We start from the raw sequence: 23,233 nt of genomic DNA, 5'->3' as shown, positions 1-23,233 counted from the left end.
ATAACTTGAGAAGCACTGGACATTTGTGCTCTAGTGAAATGCTGTGCCTCGTCACTGGTCTTTAGCCATCCGGGATGTAGAGAAGGAATAAAAACGTGCTGGTGGTTGATGCTTCGCTGAGTGAGGCCAGTCAGGTGTCATCTTGGCCCCAGGTTTGTATCTGGGTCATGGTATACCCATGTAATTGTCCTACAGGGGTGATTTCCAAAGTAGGAGGAAAATGAGCAGTAAAATTGACTGGGAGGAAAAATGTACACACAAAAATGCGAATGGTAATTGGAAGCTATTTGTAAAGAGTTGATGAGCTGTCCAGGAAGGAGAGGGCAACTTTGGCCCCAGTCCAAAACTCACTTCACTCGCTTCAGTGGTGAGATGAGAACAGCAATTAGATATTACAAAAATCAATATATAACAATTAAAAAAGTGGAAAATGGATAGCAATCAGTCACAGTGAGAAACTGTGGTGGGTAGAGAACGTGTCAGGAGAGCTGGAGATGCTGAGGAAAACTTGTGCCTGGCACCAAAGAGGAGAGGAGGAGAGAGAGAGCTTCTCAGGATTCTGGAGAAGTAGGAAGGGATAAATGGAAGAAGCAGCAAGGTAGAAATTTTTGATAAATACTTCTGCTGTAGACCTGGAGAGCAGCCATGTTATGTTTCTGTATCATACACGGGTGATGATGTTTTTTTCTAGCTCATTGGTAGCCAAGGAGGTTTTTATATGAGCAGAAAGAAAAAAAATATTTCTCCTTCATGGAGAGAAGTATTTTTAAATCAAAAGGCCCTGAAATTTGCACCCAAGGAACTCCAAAGAGTTGACCTGTGATGCTTTAAAAAAGCTTATGAACTGTGAAAATGCTGTCAAGAGCTGGTCAGGGTAATGTGGGAGAGTTGGCAATGCTTTGCTTATCTCTTCTCGGCAAAATAACAGTAGAACCAACATAAGATTCAATTGATGATGAATTAAAGAATAGAAACGTAATTCGTGCCACTCAGCCTAGATTTATGGAATATGGATCTTGTCAAATAAACCTGATTTCATTCTTCTGGATGACAACTTCAGTTGATAAATGTGGATGGAATAGACTGCATAGTGCTGTGACATTGCATATGGGAAGACCAAGCACTGGGTACTGCTAGCACAGGTGATGCAGAGCTGGCCAGCAGACTTGGGGATGCGAGGCTTTAGCTGGAGAGCTCAGCAGGTGCTGGTGGGGCCCTCAGTGGTGCTTAGTGCTTTGTTGGTGATTTAGAAACTATTACGCAATTCTGGTTCATTGGCACTGTGGGTGAAGCAAAGGCGGGTGCAGAGCAAGAGGGGCAGGTTAATGGGGTGGTCTGGAAGGACTGTCAGGCAGGATGTGTTGAGAAGACATCAGTGCAGCCTCACGTGCTCCTTGGCTGGAAGAGTGGAATGGGGGCTGTGCTCACACAGCTGGGTGCAGTGCCCTGGAAGGCGTCAGCTCTGTGGGAAGCTGAGAGGAAAATCAGGTCCTTCCCAGCATGATGACAAGGGCTAGGCTGGTCCTTGAGTAGTGGAGGGGTGGCCTCAGGATGGAAAAATAACTGGATTTTTACGTGTGCCTCTATTTCACAAAGAACACCTTGGTGTGTGTGAGGAGCCCATTGTGTATCGAGGTTTTCAGCGTTTCAACCACAAAACCCCTCAAAATACAAGGAGAACAGATAGAGGTCAGAGCTAGCGAAGTTCAGGTGGATCCCAGTACCCATCTGTGAGTGTAGTTGGCTGTGGGAACTGACTGTGGTGACAAGCAGTGGGTGCTCTCCTTGTCTGCTGAGCTGGTTTGAATAGATTTCACTGGGATTTTGTGCTCCGCCCTGTGTTTTGCAGGGCTGGAGGGGGTCTTGCTTTATTGAAAGACAGTGTTGGTCAGAGTGGCACGTACTGCAGGGAGGGTCAGAGGGTGAGAGCTGGGGGTCCCTTTCAGCCTCAAATTCCTGAACTGAGAAGTAGCCAGGGATGTGAGCTCCAGCCCCAGGATGTGAGCTCCAGCCCTGCTGCTGGTGGCCAAGGAGGGCTGGTTCACTGGTGACTCCTGACTCCTGTAAATCAGCTGAAAGCCCCAGTTGGCATCACAATGGATGACATATCCCATCACATTGTCCTGGTGGATGGTGAGGCACAAAGAGCCCTATGGGATCTTCTCCAGCTCTGTCCTTGGCCAGCACCAGCTTCTGATCTCCCTGCTGTGAGACCCACCTCGCTTGCCCGTTGTCATGCCCAGATACCTTATCTGGGAAGGGGCTGGCCCACACAGTAAGGACACATCAGTGGATAGATATGGCCTTTGGGTCTGACTCTTGAGGGGACCCAAATGGTGTCCCAAAAAAGCTGTGGTGGTGGTGGAATGGGGAGCAAGGGAGGGCGAGCCCCTTCCAAACGCAGGGATTGCCATGGCAGTTTAAGGACCTGTCTTGTTGCTGTGCATTAGTGCCATAATTTTTGCAGTTTGGCAAGGCTGCATCAGACTGGAACATATCTCTAGGTGGTGATGTGGTCAGTCAATAGCCTTCATAATTAATCAAGCACTAATAGACAAATTAGAAATCATGTCTCTTCAGAGCAGGAGCTGTAGACAAATGGTTGGTGGATTTTAACTATTTCACTCCTTTGTTTTATTGCCTGGTTTTACGCTGCTGCCTTGAAAATGGTGAGTTGTTTAGGGAAGTTTCGTACATAAATATGATTTTAAATGTAAATTATTATCTTGATTACCAAACATGGACAGTGAATTGGAAACTTGTTTTTCAGGCAAGCACATGAAGAATAATCTTACATTTTACACTCCACTAAGTCAATGTAGCCCTAATTTTGCCACGCAGGAAATCAATTCCAGTCTTTATAACAGTCGAAGATGTTATGAACAAAGTAATTTTGCAAATTATGGCAAGTAACACATTTATTGATGACTGTAGCTTAGGAATTTAGAATTTGTGAGCACTGTAATATAATAAGGCTGCACTGGCAGGAGCTGAGTGAAATACAGATTATACGGTGCAACTGTAATGCATCATTTGCTATTAGTGGACTGGTAATAATTACCAGTTTCAAAGCAGCTTTTTCCATGTAATCTTTAGTCTCAGTCGTAACAGCCCTTCTCATTGACATTATGATTACATGAGCTGCCCTTATGATCTAGAATATCTAGTTGATGGGAATACTAAAATGTGGTAGCAAACGCTCGATGTTGTATCCTCATTATAAGATAAAATGCTGTTTTCTCTGACCTGATCTATAAGGTAGAGAGGCAAGGTAGTGCTTCGTTGTTAGTTCCTACTGTGGTGTTAAAAACTTCCACTTCATTATGATGAGGCAAGATAATTTTCTTTCCCCCCAAGCTCACAAATGAGCATAGGAATGTGAAAGTCCAATTGAATTTTCCTCTAATTTCAGCAGATTTAAGTATTTGTCTGTGCTTACATGCCTGGCACATACTAAACACAACAGTGCATTTTATTCCAATGCAGGCTTCAGGATGAAACATTAAATATTATTCCAAGGGCTTTTAAAGTGTCTAAAGTGTTAAATGCCTGCTGGAGATGATTGAGGCTCTTTGCTTGCCTGATTCAGCTTCTCAGGCCAAACGTAGAATAGTGGCAGAGCCGGGAGGCAGGGAGGGAAGCTGGGATGGAGCAGTACAGCCAGTGCTGGATCTCATAGGATCATGGAATGGTTTGGGTTGAAAGGGACCTTAAACCTGCCTGCCTTAGAATGCCTCGTTCTGTTCTGTATCCCCAGATGAGTAAGGAAGAAAAACTCCCACATGATACTTTTCCTCCCCTCGTTCCCTGTGAGATCGGAAATAAGATGGGCGCAGATAAAGTGATGTTCCCTTTTCTAATTTACCTTATTTGTTTTCTTCTAGTTATCCATGTCTTTGTATTAAGCAAATAGGGGAAACCTAATGAGGGCAACTCTCAAAGCCTGTTTACCCAAGAGAGATGCCTAAGGAGCAGATTCCTTGGGATGTAAATGTTCGGTCAGGGCAGGAATATGTGGTGAAGGCAGGTTCCACCCCAAAAGCTGATGCCCTTGAAGGGCTCCTGGTTTATATCTATGGTTTAGCAAACCTCAACGTTATTTTTATTTGTTAAAATATCACTAAACAACAGCTCAGTGAGAACTGCTGAACAAGGCTGGAAATGAATTTATATCATTCTCTTAGCTCCAGCTTTGGTTTACCAGCATTTAGCAAAAAGCCTCCATGTGGGGGTGGAAGTGAATTATTTGCAAAATCCCAGTAATCAGTAAAGGCACCCTCACCTTCACCATATCTCACGCCACTCTTTCCTTGCAGGCAGCCCTCAAAAAGTTATTCATCCCCCTTGTTTTGCCATATATTAGAAGGGGCTGCTTTCTGCTGTCATTATTAGCTGGCTTTTTGTTTAGTTATTTATTAGTTGGTTGCTCTTTTATAATGTCCGTGTTATCTCCAAAAATAAATTATCATGAAATAGAGTTAGCTCACTACTTGCCAAAGTGGCATTTACCATCCTCAGCTTCTTTTCAGCACGAGAGAAATAATGCAGCTCCGGCAGGGCGCTCGGCCAGGCCTCCTGGCCACCCTCCAGCTCTTTCCCTGGCGGTGCTACCGCTCTCTCTGTCTTCCCCTTTCCCTGTCCCATGCTCGATTTTTTCCCCCCCTTTCCTTTTTTATTTCTTGCCTTGCCCCAGAGGTAAATCTCTGCTAAGGAGCAGAAATTGATTCTTAATTTTATACACATTGTTAGTCTCAACATAAGGAAGAGACTAAAAACGTTTTGATGCCCAGCTTGCTGGCAGTTGTGATGCTTTGAACTGATCTGTGTGGAGTGCTTTTCAGAAGGGGATTTCTTTATTTTGTATTTATTTATCTGTTTATATATTTATTTACATATTTATTTACCAACACTCTAAATGCCTTCAGATTCTTGCAGCATAAAGTCTGAGTTGGAGCAGGCATTGATGGACTAACATCTTTTGCTTTTCTTAGCTCATTTTATTCTATGGTTACCCAGCATGGTTCAGTTTTGAACTCACAGCTGGGCATGGTGGGAGGAGGTGGATGTGCTTGGTGTGGGTTTGGATTTCCCCGTTGTGTCCCTCACCATTTCCCACTGATGTCCCCTGCCTGTCCCTCAGCTGGGATGTTCCTTCCCCAGCTCCCAGCTGAGTGTCCCAGAGAAGGAGAGGAGGCTAGGCGGGGAGGTGAGCGCTCGCCCGCCGCTAGACGGCTGGAGATTGACGCTGCTTGTTGTGTTATTTTGCAGGTAAAGATGAGCCCAGCAGCTACACGTGTACGACTTGTAAACAGCCTTTCAACAGCGCCTGGTTCCTCTTGCAGCACGCACAGAACACGCACGGCTTACGGATCTACCTAGAAAGCGAGCACGGCAGCCCCCTGACGCCACGGGTTGGTATCCCAACAGGACTAGGTGCAGAGTGCCCTTCCCAGCCACCTCTCCACGGGATTCACATTGCAGACAATAACCCTTTTAACCTGCTCAGAATACCCGGCTCGGTCTCGAGGGAGGCGTCAGGGCTGGGAGAAGGGCGTTTCCCACCCACGCCGCCCCTCTTTAGCCCTCCCCCGAGGCACCATTTGGATCCGCATCGCATTGAGCGCCTGGGTGCGGAAGAAATGGCTCTGGCCACCCATCACCCTAGTGCCTTTGACAGGGTGCTGCGACTGAACCCCATGGCGATGGAGCCTCCCGCTATGGATTTCTCCCGGAGGCTGCGGGAGCTGGCCGGCAACACCTCCAGCCCACCCTTGTCCCCGAGCCGGCCCAGCCCTATGCAAAGGTTGCTGCAGCCTTTCCAGCCCGGCAGCAAGCCCCCGTTCCTGGCCACACCGCCCCTTCCTCCTCTGCAGTCTGCTCCTCCTCCCTCCCAGCCCCCCATGAAGTCCAAGTCCTGCGAGTTCTGTGGGAAGACCTTCAAGTTTCAGAGCAACCTGGTGGTCCACCGCCGGAGCCACACGGGGGAGAAGCCCTACAAGTGCAACCTCTGTGACCACGCCTGCACGCAGGCCAGCAAGCTGAAGCGCCACATGAAGACCCACATGCACAAGTCCTCCCCCATGACAGTGAAGTCGGACGACGGGCTCTCCACTGCCAGCTCCCCTGAGCCGGGCACCAGCGACCTGGTGGGCAGCGCCAGCAGTGCCCTCAAGTCCGTGGTGGCCAAGTTCAAGAGTGAGAATGACCCCAACATGATCCCTGAGAATGGGGATGAGGAAGAGGAGGAGGAGGAGGAGGAAGAGGAGGAGGAAGAGGAGGAGGAGGAGGAGGACTTGAATGAGAGCGACAGGCCGGACTATGGCTTTGGGATGAGCCTGGAGGCGGCCCGTCACCACGAGAACAATTCGCGGGCTGGCGAGGAGGGCCGGGCGATGCCGGACGTCATGCAGGGCATGGTGTTGAGCTCCATGCAGCACTTCAGCGAGGCCTTCCACCAGGTCCTGGGGGAGAAACACAAGCGGGGCCACCTCCCCGAGCCCGAGGTGCACAGGGACACTTGCGACGAAGACTCGGTGGCCGGTGAGTCCGACCGCATTGACGAGGGGGCCGTCAACGGCCGGGGCTGCTCCCCGGGGGAGTCTGCCTCAGGAGGCCTGTCCAAAAAGCTGCTGCTGGGTAGCCCCAGCTCCCTGAGCCCCTTCTCCAAACGCATCAAGCTGGAGAAGGAGTTCGACCTGCCGGCCGCCGCCATGCCCAACACCGAGAACGTTTACTCCCAGTGGCTGGCGGGCTATGCCGCCTCCCGGCAGCTGAAGGACCCCTTCCTCAGCTTCGGCGACTCCCGACAATCGCCCTTCGCCTCCTCCTCTGAGCACTCCTCGGAGAACGGCAGCCTGCGCTTCTCCACGCCGCCGGGCGAGCTGGACGGAGGGATCTCAGGCCGCAGCGGCACAGGAAGCGGAGGGAGCACCCCCCATATTAGTGGCCCGGGCCCTGGCAGGCCCAGCTCAAAAGAGGGCAGACGCAGCGACACTTGTGAGTACTGTGGGAAGGTCTTCAAGAACTGTAGTAATCTCACCGTCCACAGACGGAGCCACACGGGCGAGAGGCCGTATAAGTGTGAGCTTTGCAACTACGCCTGCGCCCAGAGTAGCAAGCTCACCCGGCACATGAAAACACACGGGCAGGTGGGAAAGGACGTTTACAAATGCGAGATTTGTAAGATGCCTTTTAGCGTGTACAGTACCCTGGAGAAACACATGAAAAAATGGCACAGTGATCGAGTCTTGAATAACGAGATAAAAACTGAATAGAGGTATATTCGTACCCCCCTCCCCCTCGCCCCCATCCACCCCCGTCCCTAACCCATCCCGCATCCCCGTAGAGGTTTTCTAGTCCCTTGTGATGGAAGTCATGGAAGCTAAGGATATTTGGAAAGTGCTTGTCACCAGCACACCCTGTTTATTTTCTTTTTGTTCTCACCGTTTGAATGCATGATCTGTATCGGGGCAATACTATTGCATTTTACGCAAACTTTGAGCCTTTCTCTTGTGCAATAATTTACATGTTGTGTATGTTGGGGTTTTTTTTTTGGTTTTGTTTTTTTTTTTTTGTTTTGTTTTTTTTTTGTTTTTTTTTTTTTGTTTTTTTTTTGGGTTTTTTTTTATTTTGGTTGGTTGGTTTTATTTTTTTAATTTTTTTTTAAATTTTTGGATTAGACAGCATGTATGGTATGTTATGGCTGTTTTAAAATTGTCCCTGATTAGTTGCTGAGCAAACACGTCGCTGTTTCCAATTCCGTTCGGGAAAAAAAAAAACAAAAAAGGAAAAGAAAAAAAAAAAGAGGAAAAAAGAGGAGAGGAGGAGGAGGGAAAAAAAGAAAAAAAAGTGAAACAAAACCAAACCCAAGAGCAGACAAAACCGACCATGCTGCATACATCCCGTAATACATATCATGTACAGTTTTGTTTTGTGACGTGCAAAGGAAGACTCGCTGTGGGTGACCCTCTGCGGACAGGACCGATAGCACGGACGAAGCATTGTGTTAGCCTAGATTGCTGTCTTGAACCAATAAACCCACAATTGGAGATAGAGTTCCCCTTGGGAACGTTAAAAAAGGCCTTTAATTGGGAATAACCGACCACCACCAGTCAGGAAGAGGTAGATTTCTCTTAGCATTTGATTTCAAACACCCACACACCCACTCACCCACCCACACTGATAATAATAATAATAATAATAATAAATAATCTGAGTGCCTTGGATCTGTCGCGGCCGATGCCGATGGCTCCTTTCTGCTCGTCCTCCACACGTAGCTCGTCACCACCTGGGCCGCGCTGGGAGCCGCCTCGTGCCCCTCACAACGCCAGCCACCTAGGAACGAAGAGGGAAGAGGAAACTAAGGAAGAGAAAGAAATGACCCGCTCAGTCCTAGTTAATCATCATTCTCCTCTGCCTTTTATTATTATCATTAATTATTATTACTATTATTTTTTTAAAACCGATCATACCAGTCTAAAAACCTGCTTGGCTCGTGGAGAGAGCTTAAAATGAGATGTAGAATCTTCCCCCCGCCCACCCTGCCCCAAACTTTTATTCCCCCTCCCCATCAGTGATTAAATAGAATGTGAAACGCACAGAGGCCCTTCAACACCATTAAACACACAATAAAGGAAATCCATTTTATGAAGATATTTACTTTTAATAATATCTCTTATTGATTCTGGCACCAAAACAAATAAATCCAGACCCACTTGGTTGTCAAGCTGACAATCAAATTATAAACTTTAAGACCTCGTGTATACCGTATAAAAAATAAAATAAAGACTGGCAATAATATTTTACTGAGTGTAACAGATAGAGGAGCAAAAAATAAATAAATTGTGATTTATTAGCACAATGTGGTACTGTTTGCCATTTAAAACTAGAACAGGTGTATAAGCTAATATCAACACAGTGGTGATTAACTATGAACTCTTAAGACTTGCCTTTAATGTGACGCTTTGGAAGACAGAAAACTTAAAAAAAAAAAAAAGAGGAAAAAAAGCAAAAGAGTAGCAGTATCTGTCTGTGCTCCCTAAAAGTTGTCCTTCATTTTTTTTTCCCATCCTCTGTGTGCTATTTGTGTTGACGTGGAAGAGGATTCCTTGTTTTATTCCTAAGCTAGTGCCCGCCCCAGTTGGTGTTCAAATAGCACTTGACTCTGCCTGTGATGTCTGTATCTTTTCTTTAATCAAAGGTACAGAGGTTGAGTATAAAATAAGACTGCTCAGATAGGACAATTAAGTGCACTGTACAATTTTCCCAGTTTACAGTTCTATACTTTTAAGGGAAAAGTTGCAAGAATGCTGAAAAGAAAAAAAAAAAAAAAAGTTCAACACACATTGATGAGCATAAAAAGAAAAAAAAACAAACCCACAAAACCCCACAAACTTTGCCAGCCATTTGCTTGACTAATGAGCTTATCTTCTCGGACGTGACATTACAGCGCTGTGAATGGAAACAGACTCTACACTCACATAAAATGAATGATTGCTTTCACTCCTACAGTGCAAGGATTTTTTTTTTTTTGTACAAAAATAAAAAAAGGATTAAAAAAACCCACCAGAAAACCTTTTTTTAAATATAAATGTTAAGAAAATTTTTTAAGGAAGAAAAAGAAAAAAAAACCACAACACTTCATTATGTTTAGGGGGAAACTGTATTTTAGGGTTCATTGTCTTGGTGGTGTACAAGACTTGTTACTCATTTTAAAATGGTAGTGGAAATTCTATGCCTTGGATATACACAGCTCTTCAGGTTGTATAAAAACATGCATTGGGGAAAGGTTTTAAGATTATATAGTACTTAAATATAGGAAAATGCACACTCATGTTGATTCCTATGCTAAAACACATTTATGGTCTCTTTTTTCTGTATTTCTAGAATGGTATTTGAATTAAATGTTCATCTAGTGTAGGCACTATAGTATTTATATTGAAGCTTGTATTTTTAACTGTTGCTTGTTCTCTCAAAAGGTATCGATGTACCTTTTTTGGTAGTGGAAAAACAAAAAAAAACCACAGGCTGCCACAGTATATTTTTTTAATTTGGCAGGATAATATAGTGCAAATTATTTGTATGTTTCAAAAAAAAGAAAAAAGACAAAAAGACAAAAAAAGGTGTGGCATTGTGCAGGTCCGAGGCCATATGATGGCCCTTTGGGGGAAACCTGTTCGGATGTCACGCTGCTGGCCGTCACAGAGGGGTGTACATATCTTTTTTCGTTCTTTTTTCCTGCTGCCATACTGTATGCAGTACTGCAAGCTAATAACGTTGGTTTGTTATGTAGTGTGCTTTATGTCCCTTTCCTTCTATCACCCGACATTCCAGCATCTTAACTTCATATGCAGTAAAAGAAAGAAAGAAAAGAAAGAAAAGAAAGAAAGAAAAAAAAAGCTAAAAAAAAAGGAAAAAAAAAAAAAAAAGAAAAAACCGTTTTGCAGTTTTTTTCATTGCCAAAAACTAAATGGTGCTTTATATTTAGATTGGAAAGAATTTCATATGCAAAGCATATTAAAGAGAAAGCCCGCTTGAGTCAATACTTTTTTGTAAATGGCAATGCAGAATATTTTGTTATTGGCCTTTTCTATTCCTGTAATGAAAGCTGTTTGTCGTAACTTGAAATTTTATCTTTTACTATGGGAGTCACTATTTATTATTGCTTATGTGCTCTGTTCAAAACAGAGGCACTTAATTTGATCTTTTATTTTTCTTTGGGGTTTTTTTGGGGGGGAATTTTTTTTTAAATTTTTTTTAATTTTTTTTTTTTATTATTTCGATGACCAAAGGTCATTACAACCTGGCTTTTTATTGTATTTGTTTCTGGTCTTTGTTAAGTTCTATTGGAAAAACCACTGTCTGTGTTTTTTTGGCAGTTGTCTGCATTATCCTGTTCATACACCCATTTTGTCCCTTTATTGAAAAAAATAAAAAAAAAACCTTAAAGTACACAGTGTCAGCTTCTGGTGTCCTCATTTGACACACGCTGTAGGTGGCTTCCAGCGGCAGGCTGTAGGGGAAGGTCCCGCGCAGGGGCGTTTTGGGGGGCCCGCTCCAGTCCCCAGGGACCTTAAATCAGCCCCCTCTGTCCAGGAAGAGGATTTTTGGGCTAAGGAGTTCACTTTCCGGCCAGTGGAAGGTGTTTGCAGTCTGGACCTGTAGCTTGGGGATTTTCCCCCCCTCTAGATCAGGAGTGAGCTGTGAGCCCCTCACCGCGATAGCCTGCGGCGCCCCCGGCCTTCACCCGGTCTGCAGCAGGGACTTCCCTCCCCGTTTGGCAGACCTGTGGCAGAAGAGGTGAGCAAACCGACAGCTCTGCAGCCCCCCAGGACTCCCTCATCCCCGGCTGCTTTTGGGGACGGGGGTGAAATCAGCCACTGGCACATGCGGGCGCGTGGGCAGGAGCTGATTTCTCTCAGGGGGCTGAGGTTTCCCGCCGTGGCTCTGGGATCACACTGACCCCAGCCCAAAGCTCCCAACCTCACTCCCAGCTGGAGCTGGAAGCTCTTCTCTTTTCTCCCTGGGCTTTGATTTTTTTTGGTGGGAATTGCAGGTTTCTGTGCGTTGTCTCAAATGCAGAGTTCAGGTCCCCCCTGCCCCCCCCTTAGGGGTCTGTATATGTTGTCAGTTTGACAAATACTGCATGTTGCAGCATCTCTTTACTTTATTAAAGCACATTCCGCTGTGATACTGTCTCTTGCTGTTCCTAGTGTAATGGATTTAATACTTTTTTTTCTTTTTCTTTTTTTTTTTATTTCTGTAAAACCTTCCAGTTGTTCTGTCGTCTCCTTGTGATGGCATCGTTTGTTGCCTGTATTTTGCCCAGCGCCTTCTGAAAGGGAGGTTTGGAATTTTGAAAAAAGACAGAAATTCCTATCTAAAGAAAAAAAAATTCCTTTTCTCAGAGAGATTTGAAAAGAATGTAGTAAAGCTCCATTTTAATCCTTGAAGAGGAGGGATGAAGATTTTGTTGTCTGGGCTAGTGGGATGAGAGTGCAGGAGGGCTGGAAAGGGGCCGGCAGTGCCCCCTGAGCTGAGCTCCCCTTCAGCAGGCTGATACCCACTGGCTGGAGCTGGAGTTGTGCCAGAGGGATCCCTAGCACAGCCTAGGGGAGGCAGAGTCCCATCCCTGCGTGGGGAGCTCAAGGTGGCAGGCATGGACACTGGCTGTTCCCTGGAGGGCCGGTGTCCGCAGGAACGTGCTTTGCAGCTGCCTTGATGACACATCTTTTGATCCCGTGCCATGAAATACCTGTACAGAGTCCGTACTCTCCCTCCCTGTCACTATTTTTATTGCTGGTTGTTGAGACCGCGGTGGAGATGTTTTCTGGAGGACTGGGGTTAGCTGTGCTCAGGGTCGAGCATAGCCTGGCTGTCTTTCAGAGCAGGTGCTGTACCCTAGGTCCATCGTGCGGTGATTGTCGTCCCACTACCTTTCCCTAGACTGTTTTACTTATGGAATGATCATCTATAAAAGCACATAGACATCTGCGTGTATCTGTATACAGGCATCACTAGGCAGACCTGTGCTGCTGCAAGATTAACCAGTGGAAAGCAAACGATTGCCTCCTTTATTAAGTGGCACAGCGATGCGTGTGATTCACAGGTTTCCCAGAGCTAAATTTTCCAGGTTTCTCAGAGGTGAACAAGCCCAGCGGGCGCTGCGTGGCACACAGGGCAGGGGCGGTGGTTTGGAGGAAGGAGCTGCAGGAGAAGCGGCTCTGGCTGTAGGAGGAGTTGTCGGAACACCGGCTGGCGAGGGCGTTGCTGGCGAGTGGCAACGCGCTGTCACCCTGACACCAGAGCAGATGCTCGTGAACGTGGTGATTTTCTGCCAGGGGCAATAAGTTAATGGTGTGATGAATCCAGTGAAGTTTGTTGGGTTGGGGCATGGATGTCCCAGGCACCACCATGTGCTCTCGAGCTGCTTTGGCATCCCGTGCACGCGTGACCTGCGCTCCCCAAAAATTTCCCTGTGTCTGTGCAAAAAAGATCTCTCTAGGAATAAGTGGTATTTGGGTAACAGCGTCTCTAGTTAAAATCTCAAGCTCCGTCAACTTTTGAGGAGGAACATGTGTTTATGGCATAGACCCTTTAGTGTCTAATCTCCTCCAAATTGAATGATTAATGTAATGAAGGCGCTGAAACAGTATCCAGAATTTAGACTACAGATGTTTCATATTTATTATGTTTCCAAGGGCTGAGATAATACAGGAATAAGCGATACCATGTCTTTGCTTGACATTCAGGAGGCTGTGGCGTATCTGATAAGATACAGTTTTGGGGTTTATCTAAGTGCAGAGTTCATACCCAACAGAAAAGAGATACCAGCTGCTCTTTTAGATCCCTCCTTCTCTTTTTCCTTCCAATAAAGGTTGAAACCCACTTTTGGCGGATGCATGGACAAATTGTAGTATTGACTAGGACAGAGTGATACTGCCCAGAGGGCTCTTTGCCAGAGCTGCTGAAGAGATGCTGCTCCTCGAGCCCAGATGCTCGGCTGCTGGTTTCCAACGAGCCACAGGCATGCAGGAGGGACAGGAGGTGTGGGGGAGCCCCAAGATTTTGTACCCCTCAGCAGGACCTAAGCTTTGCAGTGGTGGTGTGCTGGTGGCCGGGATGGCTGTGCTGCTCTTGGCTGCCTTGGAAGGCTCAGCCAGCTTTAACGTTAGCCTGAACCTGCTGGGCTCAGACAGCAGCAGTGACAAGCCCTCCCTGGAGGGAAATCAGGCACAGTGCTCTTGACTTCAGAGAAGACACTCCAGTTAACACCCACTGAAGATCCGGCCTAGGAAGGAGCTGGTTACCAAGTCCCGGTGGCAGCTCACATGTAGTAGCCCTTTAACCACGCTTTTAAGTATTAATGAAGGAAATTTCATAGAAACCAGCTCCCTATTGGGCTGCCAAAGTGAATGTTGAGTGTGTTGATGTGCGAGCCTTGCCCCCAGTGTAGCCCTTAGCCTGTCAATGCTGGGTGATCAGCCTGGAGCAGGGGCTGGGAGCCTGGAATGGTTGCTTTCCAGTGCCTCATCCCATGCTGCAGCAGTTGATGGCTTTGCTGGCCGTGGGCTGGGGCTGTGCAGCTTGAGCTTTGCTGCTGCGGCGTGCGCTTCCGTGCCGTGCGAGATCCACCGTGCCGGGAGCGGGGAAAAGCCCTCTGTGCACCACCTGCCGTGTGCCGTGTTAACAGTTCGGTGGCTTTAGGAGGGCCTTCAGTGCTGGGGGAAGCCCATGAGGGTGTGGGAAGGACGAGGAGGAGGTTTGCACGACAGGCTGGCTTGATCCTTGCCCAGTAGAGTCCAGAGGCTTTTCTTCCTAAATGATCCCTGTGGTTCCTGCGTGGTGCCGAGGTCGCCCGATGCGGGAGTGTGGCCTGAGAGAGGAAGGGCTCCGTCCTGCCGAATTGCTTGGTGGCAGTTGGGTGTCCTAGTTGTGAGAGACAGAAAAGAGACAAAAGGAGAAGTAGGGTAAGGGAATGACTCACACCGTGGGCCATGTCACACCTGTTCTCTCCTCTGTCCCCATGCTCTCTGTAGGTTCGGCGTACCCCCCCAGCTGGCGCAGCGCCCAGGGAGCCCCGGATGTCTGGCAGTTTTCGGATGGAAGTTCAAGAGCACTTAAATTCTGAAAGGAGGTGAAGCTGGGGCGAGCGGCCGGTGGCGTCTCGGCGTCCGGAGGTGGCCTCTGTCCTGCTGGCTCGCCGCATCCCCGGGAGAGCCTGAGGAGTCACCCACCGACGGCAGCGCTCCCCGGGCTCCTCCTGCCTGCAAGACTATCGTATTTATATTTTGTAATAGAGTACAACACTTCTTTGGGGTTGGTTTTTTGGGGTTTTTTTTTTGTTCATTGGTTTCTTTTTTCATTTTCTAAAAACAAACATGAAAGAAACCCACCCACCACGGTCAAGGGCTTAATGATGGCTTCGACTCGCTCATTTCCCCATGGAAAAGACTGTCTTGCTCTCTTGGACAACCCGGCCTGTTGGTTATCCCTGCAATGTGCCATTCCTCGGGAGGCACATCTGATGTGATGAATTAAAAATAAAGCAAAACACAGTGTAGGTCTGTGGGTGGGTGGGAAATTGCCATAATAAATGTTGGAGCTTTAGGTTTTGTTTGCTCTGTCTTTAATTTTTAATGCTAACAAGGGCCAGACGGCTGGTGTGACTTTGTGTTCCCGTACCGGCTGCAGAAAAGCAAGCGCTGAGTGTTCACCGGGGATGGTGTTGGCACGAGGGGCTGCCTGGCCCCAGCGGACAGACCTTTCCCGCAGAGCTAGGCCAGGAGTTGGGCTTAAGGCCGGGAACCCTGAGCAGTGCTGAGCCCCCTCTGGCCTTCGGTGATGCTGACAGGGGGGGCTCTCCCGGCTCCCCTGCATCGTCCTCGATGAATCCAGCTGTTGTGTTGCATTTCTGCTGTTAGGCTATGTACTTTAGGGGCTGCTGGGATCCGTGACGTCCGCTCGTGTCCGTGAGACAAGTGAGGCCAGTGCAGGTTTGGGGAGGGGTGATAGTTGTGCTCTGGAGACACTGTCAGACAAGGGGATGCAGAGCCCTGCCCTGAGCTGGGGGAGCTGCTGTCAGGTTGTTGTCCCGGTGTTTCCCAGACTTTGCACCAGGGTCTTGCTCGTCCCTTGGTTGGCACCGAGCACCCACCCAAGGAGTGCCCTGGTTTGGGGCCCAGGCGCGTTGCCGAATGGAAGATGGGTTATGTGTGAGCTTTGTGCCGTCTCTGATGGGATTTATAGGCTGTAGCTGCTCGTGCCTGTGCTGACGAGTGGGAATGGACCTTATTTGGTGAAAGAAGCCAGCTGGGTAGTGAGTGGAGTGGTTGGCTGGCCATGTTGGGCTGCTGGGATCAGCGGGATGGAGCCAAGTCATGGGGAAAGGGCCAGTGGATTTATTGGCTTCATGTATTAACTTCAGTCTCACTTCTGTTTTATTCATCTCCTTGCTTACAATCCGAGCAAGACCCTCACATGGGGTGGCTCTCTCCTGGTGAAACAGCTGTAGGGAAAACCATGTTGCCTTTTCCGTAAGCGGTGGTTGCTCTTTTGCCGTTTAAAACCCCGGCCTGTGGTTTTCTCGTGGTGGCCTGGGCACAGCACAAGCACAGACACTTTGGTACCTTAAAATTTGGCTGGGGTGGGCAGTAGGAACATCTCCAAGGAGTGCCACACTGGGAGCCTGGAGGACTTGGTGCACTGGGACACAAAGGGAGCTATTGCTGCTTCTTCTAAGGTGAATTGGTCTTTGAGGGCAAACTACCCAAAAGTCTACGCACAGCCTCAGCTCTTTTTATCACTAGGGGATGCTTTAAAGGTTCTTCCTAACCCAGCCTGTGCTGCCACCTCTGTGTCTGCTAGTAAGGGTTTTTTAAGCCTTGGAAGGGTGAGTCCCGTTGGATTAAGCACCTGATTGATTGTGAGTGCACCAGTGGTGGAGAGTTAGACACCTGCTCCTGCCCTGGGGATCTCTACTCCAGGCAGCTGTGTCAGATCAGGGCTAATGGAGTTATTTACTACAAGGGGGTTTCTCTGCTCATTTCTCTGGACTGCAAGTCAGGACTCACCTGGTCTATACCTACAGCAGGCTGGGAAGCCAGGGTTCCAGTGTGCCGGGTTCTTCTGGGCGTGTCTGACCCTTGCTTTGTGTGAGCAAAGGCCAAACTCAGTTCATGGACATCTTCTGGGGTAGCTGGTTATGCTTTTGCTGCTCTGCCTGGCGGAACAAGTGTGGTGGGATCTGCTTTCTCAGTCTGTGGTTTGTCTCTCCTTCAGCAGCAGTGTGGGCAAAGGTTTCTCCCAGGAAAAGCACGAAATGTCAAAGTGGGGATGGCTCAATGTGTTCTGCCAAGCACAGAAGTGATACCTGAAGTGCTGAAGATGTAGTCAAAATAGTCTTTAAAATGTCTATTTTTTAATACCATTGTTAAACTCTTCCCACACTCTTACAACTTTAAAACATCTTCAGAATTTGTGTTGCCTTAAAGTTGCAAACAGGTGCAATGTCTGTGCTGAGAGTCCCTTGTAAGTCACGGGTGCCTGCCCTGCTCCCGCTCCAGACTCTGCTGAGTTTTGCAGAGCACCAGGACAGCTTCAGCATGGGGTCTGGTGGAGATTCCAAAGGGTTTCCACTGCCCTGGGTGCCCTGAGGGAGCTGTGTGCTTTAATTAAGGGTGTCATTAGGGTCCTCTTTTTGTCTGACCAGGACTGGCTGAATCCCCTTGCTTTGTCGGTGCTTGGGATCACCAGCAGCTTAATGAGTTTCTGCCAATTAACAAGAGTCCAAGATTTCCTGTGAGGGGAGGGCTGGGAACCTGTTAGCCTCAAAGCTGGAGGTTGCTGGTGCAAGAGGGGCAGTATTCCCAGGTTTTTTGTATTTAGCATATTCTCCAGATGTTCATCTGCGCATCCAAATTGGAAATAGGGTATGGTTGGTCTTTATTAAAAAAACAAAGCTCCTAAAATTTTGGGGTTCTTAATATAAGAAAAGATAAATGTTCTTCCCAGTCCTGGGGATTGACCTGAACAAGATTCCTGGGAATCACCTGGCTTAACTTTGAGGTTTTGGGTTTAAAAAACTGCTTTCAGACTCGGAGATGATCTGACTGTGCTGTGTTTGATTTCTAAGCACACTTTTCCTGACACTAAAATGCAGCAAAAGTCAAGCCTTTTGTGAAGTCTAGCTTAAATTTTGCTTTCAAAATAAATGTATATTTTGAATTCGTGATGCATCTGGGCTGGACTTTTATGAGATCTGAGCCTCTACCCAGAAGGGATCTGAAAAGAGATTTTGTGAGTGAGTTCCCAAGCAAAACTGCCAAACTCCTTGTGGTTTTTTTTCAAGCCCAGCTTTGTGTTGGGTCCCACTAAGTGACTGTGAGACAAGCATCCATCACGGTGTTGGCAGGTGACAACACAACTGTGGCCTCTGGGAGAAGGTGGAGAGCAGCTCCATCCTCCTTGGGCTGCTGGAGGTTATTTTACCACCTTTAGCCTGTACTTTGGGTTTGCATCTCCTTTCTTGTGTGTGTTTGAGCTGTCTGGGTGCTGGTGAGGCCTGGGGTGAGCCTTTACCTGTGGATTTTTGGCAGTGGGGACCTGCTAAGCATCACTGCTGTTCCAGGGCTCCCTGTTCTGCTGTGATGCTTTACCTGACCTCACTGAAAAGTCTTGTTGAGGAGTGAGCTGAACCACCCCACCCCTCAAAAATGAGAGTGGTGCCTCATTCCTTCTTTTCTTACTCCCTGCTTCTCCTCCCTCCCAGTCTTCCCATTTCAGGCATGGTCATTCAATTGTGTGTTGTATCTGCTACAAGTCAAACATTGTTGCCCCTCCATCCCAGTTCTCTCCCCCCAGAAATCATCCTCTTTGCATTCATCTTCTGCAGGGGTCCAAATAATCAATTGCCTTCCCAAGGCAAGACGGAGTTGCAGGGGGCACAACAGCAACAAAATAAAACCCCTAAACCCAGAATATGGCCCTTACTCCTTAATCTCGCTGGATAGAGTTACACATCTGCTAGAGGCTTGTTCGTTGTTGCCATTACTTTTATTGCGTCTTTAGCAGTGATGAAGTTCAGATGGCAGAACCAGTGGGCCCCAATTTAATTTCGCCTGGCCCCCTGTAATGAGCACGATGTGATCCCTGGGAATGCCGCCTGGGCCGCGGTTCTGTGGCCGTGGGCAGGCAAAACCCCACGGAGAGGGTGGGAGGAGGGGGAAGATCTGGAACTGGGGATGGTAACAGGTGGGTGGAGGTGCCTGTGCTGTGTGAGCATCACGTTCTGCAGTGAGGGGGGTGGATGGACAGGTGGTTTCTCCTATCAAAACCCACATGAGGCGGATTCCCACCTTTTTTGGTGGCTGGGGTGTGTGTTCCACAATGCTTTCTGAGGTCGGTCCAGCCCTCATGGCTTTTCCCTGGCAATTTCCATGACCCTCTAGGTTTCCAGTGGTGATGTACAGAAGCTCCCACCTCTCCCCAAATGTCTGCATGTGTCTAAGGGCTATACAGGACTCATTTACGGGCCTCCCGTCGGTGGGATATGTGCATGCAAAATGAAGGTTGTATTTGGCTTCTCATATTCGGATCTATATTCCATATTGTGTTGACCAAGAAAAACACCTCAGCCCCTGTGCTGAAGAATGTGATGGACTGATGACTTTCAGAAACGTACTGTAAATCAAGGAGGCTAATAAATACTTGCTATTAATAAAACGGGGCTACTGCCTTCCAAGTTATTTTCACGTTTTACAACATCCTAATTTAAATGGCACGAAGAAGGTGGTACCTTTGGACCTCTCCTCCTCCCCCAGCACGGTGTGCCTCAGCTTAACCCCCCACAAAGGCTTGGGCAGGAGTTTTTCCTCAGTGAGGGGGTTTAGATGGAGCAGCCCAACCCCACAGAGCAGAGGAGGGGTTGACCCCAGTGGCAGAGTCCCCTTGGCAGAGGGTGGCCTCTGGCTGGAGCGTCCCTGGGGTCTGGCAGATGATCCCTAGAGCTTGCCAAGCCCAGTGCATCAAAGAGCCCCCAGCCAAAAGCTCCACCACCTGCACCAGCTCATGCTAAACCTTTAATGGTTCCCAGTTGTGAGTGCAGCCGCTCCAGGTGGTGAGTGCACAGGCACAGCATCCACAGCCTGCTTAACCCTTTCCCTCAGGTTCCTCTGGATCTGCATGAGAGGTTGGGTGAAGGTGGTGGTGGCCAGGGGCCTCCTGTGACAGACACCGGCAGGCAGCAGGACATGGGGCTTTGAATTTGCTTCCTGAGTCTCTGTATCAGTGCTCGTAGTGCCCACAGGGGTGCCAGATCACTCTTTATACAGCCCTGCCCTTGGAAACCCGGGACACTATGGGCAGGGAGGGAGCAAGGGATGGAGCCCTAAATAAACCTTTTTTCTCTTTGAGTGTCTGTCCTTTCCCTGACCTCCTCCTGCAGCTCTACATGGGCGAGCAGGGCCCAGTGGCTGTGACACTTCATCCCCCTTCCCTGGGGGCAGAGGGTGTCCTCTGGCAGCCCTTGCTCAATGGCTTGTGTCCATCAAACCCCCCACTGGTGGGCCTGCACTACCATCCCCCAAACCCCCCTGCACCCCTATTTCCACTATGGATAACACTTATTTTTTATGTTCTCCTTCCAACAGACCTTTTCCCTGCTCCCTGCCTGGCACGCTCCCCTGGGCTTTGGCTTTTCCATTTGGAGGCTTTGGGGAGGAACATCCCTTTGGGAGCTGCTCTGCACCTGGCTGCTCCAGTTGGCTTTTTTTGTTGTTGTTGTTGTCTAAAATCTCCCTTTAGCTGTTTTTCTTACTTTTTTTTTTCCTTTTCCCTCTCTCCCCTGCTGAAGAGACAGCACCTTCTGCAGCTGTAGTGATTAAAGGGGAGGGGAAAAAGGGAAAAAAAAAGCTCATTTAAAGCAGAGCCTGGCAATATAAAATAAGGTGTGGAGGTGATGAATGATCCTGGGGTACATTAAAGCAGGGGCTGGCATTTTCGACATCGTTCCTGCTTGGGGCGTGTTTGAGCGCTTTCGGAGCCCGGCTGTTTGGAAACGCTGAGCATCCGCCCCTGGGCCCCAACTCGGGCAAGTTTAAAAACGTCCTCTGGGGTTTAGGCAGGTTGGTGCTGTTTCTCCTCTCCTGAAGACCCAGGTGCTGCTCTTCCAATGAGGGGCTGGAAGGCCACAGGAGGACAGATCCCACCCTGGCCTTGCTCTGCCTCCCGAGGGCAAGGGGAGCAGAGGATGGGCACTCCTGCAAGGTGCAGAGATGGGAGAAGCACCCCTGGATTTTAAATGCTCTTTAGAACCTCTTGGAAGTGTATTCCCAGCACTACTGTGGGAGGCAGTCAGGAGAGAGGGAGGAAAAGAACAGAGCTCATTGCATGCGAGGAGCAGGGCAGGTGCAGGGAAATTATGCATTTTTCCAGACTGGCTTATTCCCTTCTGTGTATTAAACATTATTTTAATATTCGAGTGACAATGTTTTATAATTAAGCCAAATGTAAGAGCTGGAGCACATTGGAGAGCTGGGCTCGGTGTGGGGAGGTGAGGAAGGTTCCCATCCTCTGCCCAGGATTAACCCCAGGCTGCAGCTTCCTCTCTGGAAAGGACAGAGCCTGGCTCTGGAATTCCAACACACCCTGCGCTCGGGCAAGGAAAACCTTTAACTCGTAAAGGTTGCAGTGTTAATACAGAAGAAAAGCCTTTTAAAAAATTACATTAGTTCACAGACATCTATTGAACTCATGAGGGGAAATCTAGCCCCTGAGAGATAGAAACTAAAGAGCTGAGCCATAAACCAGTACGATAACATCCTTATTATAAGATGCAAATTAAGGGGCCCAATTCACTTTAAAAAAGCATTATGAGTATTTAATTTTTCTAGTGGGAATCTCTGAAGTTGGCCTGTGTGTGGTTTTTTGCGCTGTGTACTTAAAATAAAAAAGAAGAAAGTAAGTCAGGCCATGAAGGAGCTGCTGAAGGCAGAGTTGAGGGTGCTGAGTGGTGGTTTGGGTGTGGGAGGAAGGCGCTGGTGCTGATGGGGGGCAGGAGGAGATGTATTCACACTGGATGTGGATGGGGAGCTCTTGTTTAAAACCAGCAGCACTGCGGTGGGGTTTCAGTGGTGTAAAACAGGGTCAGAACCTGCCCTGGGTGTGTTTTAAGTATTTGATCTCCAGAGCAGCTGGCTGAATCCCTGTGCATCTCTCCTCAGACACTGGTGTCTTGTGGGTTGAGGGCAAGCACCGGGTTGGTGCCCCATCTGTGTTTCAGATTTTCTGGACAGCCTTCTCCCTGCCCTTGGTGTTGCATCTCCTTCAGTGCTGCCATGATGTTGCCACCTGCGTTGTTGGTTACAGAAAATATTCAGTGGCAAAGGGACCACGAGACTTTGGGGTGCTTTGCTTGTGGCAAAGCATTGCTTCTTCTCAGTGGGAGTGATTTGAGGCTTAACCATATCTGCTTAGTTTGGTTTTCCTGGCTGTTTCTTGTTTCCTGGAGGTTTTTAAAGTTATTTTATTTTTTTTCTCCCCTCTGAAGTTGGAGGATGGTGTAATTGCTGCCCTTGGCTCTGTCCTTGCTGTTTGTCACTTGCTGGAGGTTAAAGTCTCAAGCCAGGAGAAGGCTTGACATTCAAGGTGGGACAGCTGGGACAAATAAAATAGAGAGCCTCCAAACACCAGGCCTACTCTCCATCCAGCTTTAGAGTTGAAAGGTCAGGACTTGTTCAAAAAAGTGAAGAAAATGTGGTACCCTCACTTCACATCCTTAAAGACAAAAGGGCCGGTTCAGCCGCCTGCAAACCGGAGCCATCCAGAGCCCAGAATTGTCTTTTCAAATGTAGAAAATAAAACAAAAACCCCTACCCTGGAAGATTGCTTTTCAGAGGGGCATTATACTGCTCTCCTATATAATGTTCAGAGGTCATGGGCTGAGCAAAATAGCAAGACCAGGTAAATACATTCATTTGAAACCTGGGCATTTTATTTATTTTGTGGCACTGTAGAGCATCTCTCCAATTCTGGGTGTGAAACTGGAATGGGATGGGGGCTCTGCAGCTTGACTTTGGGGTCAGGCTCTGTTCCCCCACCTCAGCTGCTGCCTGGGGCTCAGGGCATGAAATAACCAGGTTTTTAATGTGCTGGGGAAAACCCTGGTATCCAGCTGGTCCCCAGCGGCTGGGCTTGGACAGGGTCTCTTCCGTGCTTTGAGACTTGTTTCTCATCCCAAGGCTGCCTCCTTATCCTCTTTCTGACAATCAAATACTTCTTTCCAAACCACTGTTTGCAAGGAATATTGCTGCTTTTTAAAGCAGCACTGGTGCCCCCAGCCAGCAAAGACCATAAAATAGTGGTGGGTAATGCTTGTGTCAGGCACTGGGCTGGCTGGGCCCCGAGTAAAAGGCTCCTTGCTTTGAGGCATTTCTTTTTTTAAGAAAATAAATCCTGTGTACCTTTCTATTTTGCTTGAGAATCATAAATTCAGAAGCTAACAGGGCTAGTGGTCCATCTGGGCAGCAGCGTGGGGCCATAGGTTAGTCAGCCTGGGAATATTTATGGGGCTCTGCTGGCCAGGCACACTGAGGGGGCTCAGCACTTGTTGCACAGAATATTAAACACCCATTAAAACTCCCCTCAAAAAAATAACAATAGACCAACCTTTTCCAATAGAGCAGGGCACACCATGATCCACAGACATATAAAAAGAGGTGTTTTAACAGTGTTTTTT

The 23,233-nt window shown here is 48.0% G+C and overlaps 1 protein-coding gene across 9 annotated transcripts in view; it reads left to right on the top strand.

Moving 5' to 3' along the window:
- BCL11A (BCL11 transcription factor A) overlaps nt 1-19,216 on the top strand; it is a 75,363-nt gene extending 56,147 nt beyond the window's left edge. For 2 of the 9 annotated variants that reach the window (XM_063391423.1, XM_063391421.1), the window contains exons 3-4: nt 5,269-6,996; nt 14,538-19,216. In XM_063391423.1, coding sequence (XP_063247493.1) covers nt 5,269-6,996; nt 14,538-14,629 — 1,820 coding nt within the window. In that variant the 3' untranslated portion in view covers nt 14,630-19,216. Of the gene's footprint in view, nt 1-5,268; nt 10,951-14,537 lie in introns of those variants that run through there. The other 7 variants (XM_063391425.1, XM_063391424.1, XM_063391422.1 and 4 more) reach the window with 5 other exon arrangements.
- The last annotated feature ends 4,017 nt before the right edge of the window (nt 19,217-23,233 follow it).

Source organism: Prinia subflava, chromosome 2, assembly GCF_021018805.1.
Source record: "Prinia subflava isolate CZ2003 ecotype Zambia chromosome 2, Cam_Psub_1.2, whole genome shotgun sequence".
NCBI classification, from domain to species: domain Eukaryota; kingdom Metazoa; phylum Chordata; class Aves; order Passeriformes; family Cisticolidae; genus Prinia; species Prinia subflava.
The sequence above is the reverse complement of the archived record's forward strand: the minus strand, read 5'-3'. Positions and strand labels throughout refer to the sequence as shown.